Source organism: Rhinichthys klamathensis, unplaced genomic scaffold, assembly GCF_029890125.1.
Source record: "Rhinichthys klamathensis goyatoka isolate OS25496 unplaced genomic scaffold, OSU_Roscu_1.1 h1tg000279l_1, whole genome shotgun sequence".
Classification (NCBI taxonomy): domain Eukaryota; kingdom Metazoa; phylum Chordata; class Actinopteri; order Cypriniformes; family Leuciscidae; genus Rhinichthys; species Rhinichthys klamathensis.
The window spans coordinates 135,506-149,285 of NW_026606798.1; the positions used below are offsets into that span (position 1 = coordinate 135,506).

The 13,780-nt window shown below is 37.7% G+C and overlaps 1 protein-coding gene across 1 annotated transcript in view; it reads left to right on the plus strand.

Moving 5' to 3' along the window:
* The window catches only part of ubr3 (ubiquitin protein ligase E3 component n-recognin 3), a 96,867-nt gene that overhangs the window by 20,397 nt on the left and 62,690 nt on the right, over positions 1-13,780 (plus strand). Inside the window, 8 exon segments of the mRNA XM_056268989.1 lie at positions 1,462-1,551; positions 2,447-2,575; positions 6,113-6,165; positions 6,252-6,385; positions 7,506-7,591; positions 8,082-8,223; positions 9,318-9,414; positions 13,623-13,764. Of these exon segments, the coding sequence (XP_056124964.1) occupies positions 1,462-1,551; positions 2,447-2,575; positions 6,113-6,165; positions 6,252-6,385; positions 7,506-7,591; positions 8,082-8,223; positions 9,318-9,414; positions 13,623-13,764 (873 nt within the window).

Here is a 13,780-nt window from a genome sequence, read left to right on the forward strand (position 1 = left end):
GGCCTGGCAAACTTTGTAGTTTTTTTCACATGCTTTTGCAACAGGAAGTGGCATGCGCGGCGCGGCGCTATGAAACCCATTCATTTCAATGGCTTGCGCTGCGCGAGGACGTCTTGTTGCTTCGTCGACCAAAGCGCAAGCAGATCTAGCTAGACCCGAAACAAAACAACAGGCACGACACCGCACACACTCGTTTGGGCTTGCGAGCCGGCCAAATAGTTGGTTAACGTTACGTTTTGAGTGGATGACGAGCACGAGACGCTTAAATGGATGTCAATAAGATTCTGAATTGAAAGTTTACTTTTAAAAAGTTGCCAAATGGTTCCATTGACAAGACCAAAGTGATCTGTGTGTTTTGTCGTTGTGAACTGAGCTATCATCATCGAAGCACGTCCAGTCTGAAATACCACTTTTCTTTTTTTTTTCAAAATTATATGACATAATACAGTAGATATAAATGTTTCACATATACTGTTCTAAATTATTACAAATCATCATAAGATATGAAGAGCATTAAAGATAACATTCATATCAATGAAATTAAAGAACATTCGAATCACATATTAGAAACAAGAAAAAGAAAGAAAAACAATGGAAAGGAGGTATACATGTATAATTAAAATAGAGTAATTTAATTATTTTGAAACACCACTTGATGGCCAAGCACACACGCACACGCACACACACACACACACACACACACACACACATACACACACACAGCTGATGCGAATCCTCCGCCCCTTCGTCAATATCAGGACCTGTCAGTATTTCTTTCACCCTTTTATTGATGGACAGTGTTACATTGTGTGAGATTATTTGCTCCAAGTGAGAATGTTAGTGTGAAATTGAACACAGTATTGTCAATGTTGTTTTCAATAAAAAAAACATTCACACAAAGCAAGCCGATCCACTTTTCCATGTTGATAAGAACATTAAAATGAGAAAAAATAATGGGACAAAAAGAAATCAAGAGAAATCAATTCATTTAGAATAGATAAAAATGTGCGATTAATTGCGATTAATCGCGAGTTAACTATGACATTAATGCGATTAATCGCGATTAAATATTTTAATCGTTTGACAGCACTAATTTTAATACAACATTATACTGGTATGGTCTACTACAGGTAGTAGCAATAATAGTGCAATTGATTTTTTTTTTTTTTTTCACTCCGCATCAAGTACAAAGGACCTCATATGAATATGTTGGTTCAAATTCAGGGTTCACCCAAAATTGGGGCACTGTTTATATTTACTGACATGAAGAAGTTTGGTGGCTTTCTTCATGCAGATATGAATTAATTGAAGAGTATCTAATGTATTCAGAAACACTGATACGGTCAAAACCCTCCAGAGCTGCTCCAGAATCAGATGTGAATTAGTTCTCGTAACAGGTCTGATTGAAGTCTTTATTTTATGTGCATTATTATAAACGGATCCATTTTTGTTGTTTTGCAGGGAGTGAAGTGTCAAGGTCTGGATTTGGACAGTTTGCTTCCTGATCAGGAGATGCTGATGAAGATCATGGTTCACCCTCTTCAGATACAGGTAATGCATGATGGAGATGAATTGAAATATTAAGATAAGAACAAACAAACTGAGAAGAAACACCTGATTGTGTGTAATTAAAGCAATAGCTCACCAACATTAAAATTATGTCAGATTTATTTATCCTCATGTCAAAAATCATACAAACTCATATCATATCTTGTATTCTAAAACTGTTGGAACAGGGCTGAAACTACTAAAAGTGTGACATAAAATATTATTCGTAAAATCCGGTATTATTCAAGTCTTCTGAAGTCATATGATACTGTACTGTATGTTGAGACATTGTCTTAGGAACTAGTTTGACCAGCTGGCAGTTAGTCAAGGCGTAATCGGTTTTACTTTTTAGAACAACCTACTTTATGTAACTGTCATACTGTAAAGTTATGACCAGTACTAAAGAAAAGAAATGAGATGACTAACTTGTAAGACTAGTCTTAGCAGTTTATGCACTCTTCCACAGATGAATGCAAGTTATTCACTGAAAACCCTCCCACCACCACAGTTCCTTAATCTCATTTAAGCTTGGATACATTCAAACACAACATGCAAAACCGTTGGATCTTGTGACACAAATGTTTTTTTAATTGAACACAAACAAGTCACATGTACTTCTTTTATGATAACATTAGTGGTTTTTGATAAGCTATGCCCATCTAGTATAGTTCTTTTGTTTGGTCTTCATTTTGTCCATCAGTGCATTAATGCTACTGAAGCAGAGGACATTGTGTTGTGTAATGTTGCAGCCGTTTGTCATAAATCTTGACCGATGTCTCGCGTTTCACTTCTGGCGTGTGACTTAATGTCAAGTGAGAGCGTTATGATGATAATTCTACAGTGTGTGATAAGTAGATGGTATCCATAAGTGGATCTGTGTTTGTGTGTGTTTGTGCAGGCTAGCCTGTCTGAGATCCATAGTAACATGTGGGTGAGAAATGGGCTGCAGATTAAAGGTCAGGCCATGACCTATGTCCAGTCTCACTTCTGTAACTCTATGATTGACCCGGACATCTACCTCCTGCAGGTAACACACGCCGACACCCCTCGCTCACTCACCTCACACTTCTGGACTTGAAGTATGAGTTCATCCAAGGTCCAAAATTCTTTGCCACACATGATTTTGTTTTGTTTGGTTTTGTAGACACACAACTGTTTTGTTTTTCAGACAGACACAACTGTTTTTTTTGCAGACAGACACAACTGTTTTGTTTGGTTTTGTAGACACACAACTGTTTTGTTTGGTTTTGCAGACAGACTCAACTGTTTGGTTTTGCAGACAGACAACTGTTTTGTTTGGTTTTGCAGACAGACACAACTATTTTGTTTGGTTTTGCAGACAGACACAACTGTTTTGTTTGGTTTTGCAGACAGACTCAACTGTTTGGTTTTGCAGACAGACACAACGGTTTTGTTTGGTTTTGCAGACAGACACAACTTTTTTTTTTTTTTTGCAGATAGACAACGGTTTTGTTTTGTTTTGCAGACACACAACTGTTTTTTAGACACACAACTGTTTTGTTTGGTTTTGCAGACAGACACAACTGTTTTGTTTGGTTTTGCAGACAGACACAACTATTTTGTTTGGTTTTGCAGACAGACACAACTATTTTGTTTGGTTTTGCAGACAGACTCAACTGTTTGGTTTTGCAGACAGACAACTGTTTTGTTTGGTTTTGCAGACAGACACAACTGTTTTGTTTGGTTTTGCAGACAGACTCAACTGTTTGGTTTTGCAGACAGACACAACGGTTTTGTTTGGTTTTGAAGACAGACACAACTGTTTTGTTTGGTTTTGTAGACACACAACTGTTTTGTTTGGTTTTGCAGACAGACTCAACTGTTTGGTTTTGCAGACAGACACAACTGTTTTGTTTGGTTTTGTAGACACACAACTGTTTTGTTTGGTTTTGCAGACAGACTCAACTGTTTGGTTTTGCAGACACACACAACTGTTTTGTTTGGTTTTGTAGACACACAACTGTTTTGTTTGGTTTTGCAGACAGACACAACTGTTTTTTTTTGCAGACAGACACAACTTTTTTGTTTGGTTTTGTAGACACACAACTGTTTTGTTTGGTTTTGTAGACACACAACTGTTTTGTTTGGTTTTGCAGACAGACTCAACTGTTTGGTTTTGCAGACAGACAACTGTTTTGTTTGGTTTTGTAGACACACAACTGTTTTGTTTGGTTTTGCAGACAGACACAACTGTTTTGTTTGGTTTTACAGACAGACACAACTGTTTTGTTTGGTTTTGCAGACAGACTCAACTGTTTGGTTTTGCACACAGACACAACTGTTTTGTTTGGTTTTGCAGACAGACACAACTGTTTTTTTTGCAGACAGACACAACTGTTTTGTTTTGTTTTGCAGACACACAACTGTTTTGTTTGGTTTTGTAGACACACAACTGTTTTGTTTGGTTTTGTAGACAGACTCAACTGTTTGGTTTTGCAGACAGGCTCAACTGTTTTGTTTTGCAGACAGACACAACTGTTTTGTTTGGTTTTGTAGACACACAACTGTTTTGTTTGGTTTTGCAGACAGACACAACTGTTTTTATTTTTGCAGACAGACACAACTGTTTTGTTTGGTTTTGCAGACAGACTCAACTGTATGGTTTTGCAGACAGACACAACTGTTTTGTTCGGTTTTGTAGACAACTTTTTTGTTTGGTTTTGTAGACACAACTGTTTTGTTTGGTTTTGTAGACACAACTGTTTTGTTTGGTTTTGCAGACAGACTCAACTGTTTGGTTTTGTAGACACACAACTGTTTTGCAGACAGACTCAACTGTTTTGTTTGGTTGTGCAGACAGACAACTGTTTTGTTTGGTTTTGCAGACAGACACAATGGTTTTGTTTTGTAGACACACAACTCTTTTGTTTGGTTTTGCAGACAGACTCAACTGTTTGGTTTTACAGACAGACACAACGGTTTTGTTTGGTTTTGTAGACACACAACTCTTTTGTTTGGTTTTGCAGACAGACTCAACTGTTTGGTTTTGCAGACAGACACAACGGTTTTGTTTGGTTTTGCAGACAGACAACTGTTTTGTTTGGTTTTGTAGACACACAACTGTTTTGTTTGGTTTTGCAGACAAACACAACTGTTTTGTTTGGTTTTGCAGAACGACAACTGTTTTGTTTTGCAGACACACAACTGTTTTGTTTGGTTTTGCAGACAGACACAACTGTTTTGTTTGGTCTAGCAGAACGACAACTGTTTTGTTTTGCAGACACACAACTGTTTTGTTTGGTTTTGCAGACATACAACGGTTTTGTTTTGCAGACACACAACGGTTTTGTTTTGTTTTGCAGACAGACACAACAGGTTTGTTTGGTTTTGCAGACAGACAAGTGTTTTGTTTGGTTTTGTAGACACACAACTGCTTTGTTTGGTTTTGCAGACAGACTCAACTGTTTTGTTTGGTTTTGTAGACACACAACTGTTTTGTTTGGTTTTGCAGACAGACTCAACTGTTTGGTTTTGCAGACAGACACAACTGTTTGGTTTTGCAGACAGACACAACTGTTTGGTTTTGCAGACAGACACAACTGTTTGGTTTTGCAGACAGACACAACTGTTTGGTTTTGCAGACAGACACAACTGTTTGGTTTTGCAGACAGACACAACTGTTTGGTTTTGCAGACAGACACAACTGTTTGGTTTTGCAGACAGACACAACTGTTTGGTTTTGCAGACAGACACAACTGTTTGGTTTTGCAGACAGACACAACTGTTTTGTTTGGTTTTGCAGACAGACACAACTGTTTTGTTTGGTTTTGCAGACAGACACAACTGTTTTGTTTGGTTTTGCAGACAGACACAACTGTTTTGTTTGGTTTTGCAGACAGACACAACTGTTTTGTTTGGTTTTGCAGACAGACACAACTGTTTTGTTTGGTTTTTGCAGATAGACACAACTGTTTTGTTTTGCAGACAGACAACTGTTTTGTTTGGTATTTTAGACACACAACTGTTTTGTTTTGCAGACAGACAACTGTTTTTTTTGGTTTTGCAGACACACAACTGTTTTGTTTTGTAGACACACAACTGTTTTGTTTTGCAGACAGACAACTGTTTTGTTTGGTTTTGCAGACAGACACAACTGTTTTGTTTGGTTTTGCAGAGAGACAAAACTGTTTAGTTTTACAGACAGACAGCACAGGTCATTGCATCACTAGCATCATCAAAACATTTTCATTTTCTTTGAGAAATTTTCATTTTTTGGACAACATGATTGCGTTCCTCATATTTTCATGGCTAAATGTGTGGAATCTTCCATGTTTCCATATTACATATTATTACATATTACATTACATATTATTACATATATGTTGGTTAATTTTCTTCTGAGGTAAGTTTGATTTCAATCAGGTACATCATTCATTGAGGGTCAGGCAGTCGTTATAATCTATTTTTAACCATGTATTTTGTGCAGTTCTTTCTAAATGTGCTGGCTATCTTAGCCCATTGCTATTCACATTTAGCACTTTCTTAATAGACCCTGCATGTTTCCTCCTGAGACTATAGTAATAATTTTTTTTTTTGTCTTCAGGTCTGTGCATCTAGACTGGATCCAGATTACTTCATTTCCTCAGTGTTTGAGAGGTACGTCAACATTTGTGTTTTCACACAGATTGTTTCCAGCCACCGTTGTTTAGAGATGGCTCCTGAAAGCTTTGTGTTTCTGTCAGGTTTAAGGTGGTGGACTTGCTGACGATGGCGTCTCAACATCAGAACGCAGTGCTGGACTCAGAGCAGGAGAGACCCATGCTGGAGGGAGCGCTCACCTTCCTGGTCATACTGAGCAGTCTCCGAATACACCTGGGTACATGTCATTTCTTTTTCAATAATACTGACAGTTTGAAGCTCAATAAGATTAAATAGCTAACATACACAAGATCTAGCATTAGTTGGAATGTGTTACTTCTAATTGGTGAATCTACGGCTACACTCATAAAGCTTCAGTGTGGATGTTAATGGTATGCATTGACGTCACTTTCCCGCCAGGACACGACCGAGTAGCAAAACGTCCTGCAACATGACAGGATTTAATAGGAGAAACTGCGAAAACGGGAGTAAAACAAACGATTGTCTGCTTAAATGAAAGGCAGTTGGATTTGACTGTGATCCTTACAACTTACCAAAGAACCAGTGGTCCATGAACTTTGGCATGTGGCCAGGAATCGGGTTTCCTGATATTTGTACATGATTTCATGGCCCGGGAAATCAAAGCCTGTGAATGCTTTGTCTGCTACTCAACATTATAAATACAATAGGTAGATCGAAATCTGGATGATCACTATATTTTGTCATATTGCCCAGCCCTAAAATTGTTAAAGCACTAGTCATTATGTGTGTAACCGCAGCGACTCCCGCCTACTGTGACGTCATGTGCATACTCTCTATACAATTACCCTGTTTTAGAGTACCGTTAATAAATATGCTTTCATTCACACAGTTTGGTTGTAAATACGAGTACCATGTTCTTTAACAGAACGTTAACAGAGAGGACTTGCACCTGGGCCATCTCAAGTGGTCCAATGGAGGTTGCCTGACCATGTTTAATTTCACCCAAAAACTTTTTAGCCAAATTTGATGTGCAGTTTGTGATTCAATTAGATTAATTAATCGCCACATTGTGCAATTATTTGGATTTGAATTTTGAATTGCTCGACAGCCTTAACTAATAATAAAAATAATTATAATAATAATAATAAATGATTGTTTTAAATTGCAATACCTTAAGATAATCACTCAAAAAAAAATTGGTCAAGCAAACAACTTGACAATATTTGGACCATTTTTCATGGACGTGCACATTTTGAAAGCTGTGGTTATTGCACACATGTGGATTGTGTATTTTTTTCCCTCGTGGGTTTCCAGAGATTCACAGAGATGGAGATCTGAACTCAATGAATATATTCTGTCTTTGTGTCTCTCTGCAGGAATGTCTGATGATGAGATCTTGAGAGCGGAGATGGTGTCTCAGTTGTGTATGAATGATCGTACCCACAGTTCCCTGCTAGATCTGGTATCCTTTCACCATGAAAACACATTGTACTCACAGGAAGTACGGCAAGCGCTCTGCTTTGATTGAGCTTTTGCTAGTTTTAGAACAAATTGTGATGTTCTTGAGAATCATTTTTGAATTATTTTTGATTAAGAACTATTTATAGTATAGTATTATACTATGTAAAAATAATGTAACCCAGTACAAAAAGATACATGATCATTTAAGTGTTTTTTTTTAAGAAAGAGTAGCAGTTTCTTAATGCCCAGATAAAATGGAAACCCTAAATATGTCTGGGGAAAAATAAATAAAGTAACTCTAAGATTTATTATTTAAAAAAGAAACATTATCAGAATATTCACAACCGTATATTAATCACACAGGCCCTCCTGTTTGTCTAATGTTAAATTGTCTAGCACTTATCCCATTATTGACCTCTGTGGACTTTATAACTTGAATATTTTGGTCGTATTAGTTGAGTTTTGATGGTTGTCCTTGACTGCAGTTGTAGATCCCGGAGAATCCGAACCCTAAGAGCGGTGTGGTGCCGGGCAGCTGTAGTTTTGAGGAGATGCTTTCTGCTGTAGCTGATTTTAAAGCCCCGGTGTTTGAGCCTGGAGGATCAATGCAACAGGGCATGTACACGCCAAAAGGTGACACAACTTATCATATCGCCATTAACAGTCAAACCAACATTTTATTTAGACCCCTTCAACATTTCTCCCATTATCAGTTCATTCGCTATTAATAAAATATGAAAAGAGTTATCAAATCAGTTGATATTTCACTGGTTTTGGCCATCCTTCTGTTAGACTGTCTCAAAAATGAACTAGGTTGAATATCTGTCAGCTGTTAAATATAACTACACACTTTAACATACCAATATAGGTCAACCAATTACCAAGTGATGCTTAATTTTGTTCACTGTGGTGTAAAAAGGTCGCATTAGCGATTAAAGTAAAAACACTTCAGCAAATCATGCTCAGGTCAAAGTGTCTGAATAATTTTTGGTCCCACATTTTTATAAATTTTACTGATAGCCACTGTATGAAGGATTTTTGGGTGTAATATGTCACAGTTTACTTTATTTTGCTATCCTCACTACATAAATGAACTATAGTGTCCTGCACCCACTAGTAAAAAAATATCAAAAATTATATCTGGTGTCTAAATAATAATTTTTTTGACTGTCTTTCCCCCCCCCCCATAAATGCATTGCATTGGTATGCTGTGTGTGTGTACCTCTTTTAACCTCCAGATGGCAATGTGACTACATGATTGTAGTGTTTAACACTTTTCTCTGCATTGGGACAGAAGCATCTGCTCTCTAGTATAGATGTGCTTTTGTTTCTGTTGCAGGATATGACTTTACATATTTATGTACATTTAAAATGAATCTGTAATTGAGTCTTATTATGTGGTCAATGTGGAGCAAGTGTGCTGTGCTTTAACTAATGACATGTGGTCAACAGGAGTACACTGAATATCAGGATGTTTTCTTTGTCGATTCATTCATTCTAGAAGTGGAATATCGATTTATACAGTGTTTTAACATTTAAACAATGAGTTTCTTCTGGCTTTCTGCTCTTTTTCTGAAATATAAGTGTGTATTAATTTTTTGGATTATATTGTCATTTAAGTTTATTGCTCATCTCTCTTTACATGGTGGCAGACTGAGGCTGTTTCTAAATTATTGTCATTTTTCATAACTCACAACCAACTTTCATTTTCTGTGTGTGTTTTCCAGCGGAAGTCTGGGAGAAAGAGTTTGACCCTATAATGGTGATTCTACGCACCGTGTACCGCAGAGACGTGCAGTCGGCCATGGATCGATACACAGCATTGTGAGTCTCTGAAATCCTCCAGACACTTTATCACTTCCACACTAAACATCTGCTGGTTAATTTCATTTTCTTTTCTTAAGGTACAGTCTTTAAACGCATGCAAATGCGGCACCGTTTATACAACGCACATGCTTTCTGAAATCTTCGTCGGCACAGACTTTTCCTGTTCCTAGATAAGGCGTAGCTTAATGTAGGCAGTCCTAAAGAATGAAATCAGACGCATATAATTGCTTGATACGGTAATGTTGGGAAACAACTGCTCCAAAACAAATATAGTCTGAGGTGAAACCTCACTGAGATGGCCATTGATCATCCTGAAACCAAACGGAGAAAAAACAATTCCTCACACATGGAGCCTTAAATTGCTCGATTGTGTGCGCTGTTGACCTTGTGTTTGAGGGTCGCTGTGTGATGGAACAGGACAAGGAGTGACCCTGAACTTGAGTCCCTCTGAGGAAGGGGTCGTTTGTGGAGGGACGTACACCTGAAATGGGGTTTCCCAATTAGAATCATGTCACGGAGAAACTCGATGTTCAAAAAATTGTGTTCAAAATGTTACCCACATTCAAGTGCTGATAAAAAAGAATGCATGAAGCTATAGTAAAACAGGGTTTTATTCCCCTTAAACCCGAAGTGTATCAAAATCAACATAGCCCATTGCGTCGATCACGAGAGATTCCTCCCAGAGGAGAAACTTCCTGAGTTATTGCATGTTATATAAAAAAGATATGTACAATTTCCCTTGGGGGCACTTTTTTGAAACGGCTTCACAAACTTTTCTTTTCAACCACACGTATCATTACAAACATTCAGATTATCACAGAAGTACTGGGATAAAAGTGAACAGTTTGGATAAAAAGCAAATGGCACGTAAAAAAAAAAAAAGTGTAATATACGCACTTTCATGAGATTGTGGCGGGCTTTAACGAGGCGCAGTGGGTCCGAAATTTTAGGATGAGCAAGCCAACGTTTGATATCTTGTGTCAACGTGTGTCCACATTCCTCTCCTATGACGACACAATGTTTCGTCGGGTCATCCGTCCATCCGCAGATGCGCGTCGGGGTTTCTCTCGTCATTAAACCGTGGAGACGCAGCCTAATGCCTCGGAAAATCCGATCTGCCTGTTTACATGAGTCGCATTGGCACATATTTGATTTATATCTGATTTATTTCCACATATGAACGAGGCCTGAAACCGATCTCGAAATATCCGAATGCATGCGTTTTTTTTCTGTTTATACTGTCATAGAACACATCCGATCGGTGTCGCATACGAGTAAAAAATCGGAATTGGGTCACATTTCACTGACAGTGTAAACGAGGCCAAAGTAAATCACCTTTTGAAAGTAACTTGACGCTTCAAATAAAGATTGTATCTATTACATCGTTACACCAGTAGGTGGCGACACCAGACTGTTAATAATGTGTTTGTCATTGAATCAAAACACACTGATTCATCAAGTAATGAATCTAGTGAAATCTTTGAGGGAGTCATTGAATCATTCATTTAAACTGATTTTTAAAAAGTAATTGAAATTAGTTTTTTTTTTTTTTTTTTTTATAACATGCTATTTAGTTTGGATCGTAGGACAATCGTGATCCCTGTTTTTTTTTTGTTTTTTTTAAATCTGAGCAGTGTTACTGTATAATAAAATGTTTCATCCTGTATTTATTTACATTTATTTACGTTTAGATTTTGCTGCAGGCAAGCTGATTTTTTATTATTTTTAATGAACATGAAACTGTAATCAAGAGTAATTTTACTTCTGGAATATGTTAGTTTTTAGTGATTAACCATGAATTTCAGTGTTCAAACTGGGATCTTATCCATCATGAATTGATTGCATCATGAAACGTGGGCATTAAAGGGGTACTCCACTTTTTTTGGATATAGGCTCATTTTACAACTCCCCCAGAGTTAAACTGTTAAGTTTTACCGTTTTTGAATCCATTCAGCCGATCTCCGGTTCTGGCGTTACCACTTTTAGCATAGCTTAGCATACATCATTGAAGTGGACAAGACCATTAGCATTTCTCATAAAAAAATGACCAAAGAGTTTCGATATTTTTCCTATTTAAAACTTGACTCTTCTGTAGTTACATCGTGCACTAAGACCGACGGAAAATGTAAAGTTGCGATTTTCTAGGCTGATATGGCTAGGAACTATACTCTCATTCCTGCGTAATAATCAAGAAACTTCACTGCCGTACCATGAGAGCAGCAGGCGTAATGATATGACGCAGCGCCTGAAAATAGGCCACCTTCCGTCAACACAACGGAACTATTTTCAGGCGCTGCGTCATATCATTACGCCTGCTGCTCTCATGGTACGGCAGTAAAGTTTCTTGATTATTACGCAGGAATGAGAGTATAGTTCCTAGCCATATCAGCCTAGAAAATCGCAACTTTACATTTTCCGTCGGTCTTAGTGCACGATGTAACTACAGAAGAGTCAAGTTTTAAATAGGAAAAATATCGAAACTCTTTGGTCATTTTTATTATGAGAAATGCTAATGGTCTTGTCCACTTCAATGATGTATGCTAAGCTATGCTAAAAGTGGTAACGCCAGAACCGGAGATCGGCTGAATGGATTCAAAAATGGTAAAACTCAACAGTTTAACTCTGGGGGAGTTGTAAAATGAGCCTTTTTCCAAAAAAAGTGGAGTATCCCTTTAACATTCTCCAATAGCCTGCACGGCCTAAGTGATGTCAGCCAAAAAGTCATTTTTGATATCATGCTGACTTTAAAAGCGTTTTCTGTTCTCTATGAATTCAGTGGCATGGTTAAATGATAGTTTTGCAGTGGCTGCAAGATCAACATGAAAGCAGGGAACGTTTTAATCAGAGGCGACGTGTAAGTGGTTTTCAGCGGAACGCACTGGATGTGGCATTGGCCGTGGCAGTTTGTGAATATGTTGCTTAAATTTCTTGTGTCCGGCCGCTGGATGATGGATCACCTGTCAAGAGGACAAAATGTTTTATATCCCATGTTCCTTTCGGCACAAATGCAGTCAGTGATGTCTTTAAAGCAGAGCAGCTGAGTTCAAGTCTGGCAAAGCGAGAGGATTTCTCAAACACACTTTGCTTGCATTTTATCAGCTGTGTTCATGTCCGCTGTGGCTTTAACTCTAAATGTCAAATTTGGTGTATGCAATTTATGTTTTTTTATTTGAATTGATGTAAGCACAGCGGTTTGCATGTCATGGGTTATATTCGTCGGGTCAGAGGTCACTCTCCCGCCGGAACTAGACTCGCATACGGCTGTTGCCGGAAGCCAGTGATTATAGTTTATGAAGTTATGAATATTTTTCTTACAAAAACGCATGGCTTCGCTTCAGAAGGCCTTTATTAACCCACAGGGGGAGCCGTACGGATTACTTTTATGATGGATGGATGCGCTTTTTTGGGCTTCAAAATCTAAGGTACCATTCACTGCCATTATAAAGCTTGGAAGAGCCAGGATATTTTTTTAATATTCCTATGATTGTGTTTGGCTGAAATATTAAAGTCATATACACCTAGGATGGCTTGAGGGTGAGTAAATCATGTGATAATTTTCATTTTTGAGTGAACTTGAGTTTGAACCCCAACATGAATGTTGATAATGTACTGGCCACTCTTTTTCATGTAATGAAAAGTGAATGTAGACTTGTTGGTCTGTTTAACTCCAAAATAAAAATAAAATAAAAAAAACATGATTTTTACAAGAACCATTGTCAAAAAAGCACAATTTAGAAGCTACCGTGGAGGTGGACAGGTAGAGGCTATGACATCAGTGCTAAATGTTGTTGGTGTCACTTGTCTAAAATCTGAAAATATTTTCAGAATATTAATAACTTTTTAAATTTGGATCAGTTCCTCACTTAAGCTATTGTATTTTATGATTTCTTGATTTCTACTTTTTGTCATTTTGGAGATCGCCAGCCCTATTCCGCATTCATTAACATCAGCTCGAACAATCTGCTATCTCCTTTTGTGTTCCATGGTAAAAAGAAAGGGATGTGGGGTTTAGAATCACATGCGAGTGAGTAAATGATGACAGAATTGTCATTTTTTGGGTGTTTTAATGTTGTTGTTCGGGATTACACTGAAAAATACTCCGAAGAGAGTTTTTATTTCTTTACAATTAGTATGGAAACATGCTTGCTGAAGCAAATTGCATCATTTAATGAATATCCAATAAGTATTATTTTTTTCTTTTGTAGTTTGAAACAGTCAGGCATTAATACGGGGAACCCCTGGCCGCCCTATAAGGAGAGGACCCCCCTGCACCCCTGCTATAGAGGACTGGTGCGCCTGCTGCACTGCAAAACTCTGCATATCGTCATCTTTACACTGCTTTATAAGGTGAAACTTATCACTG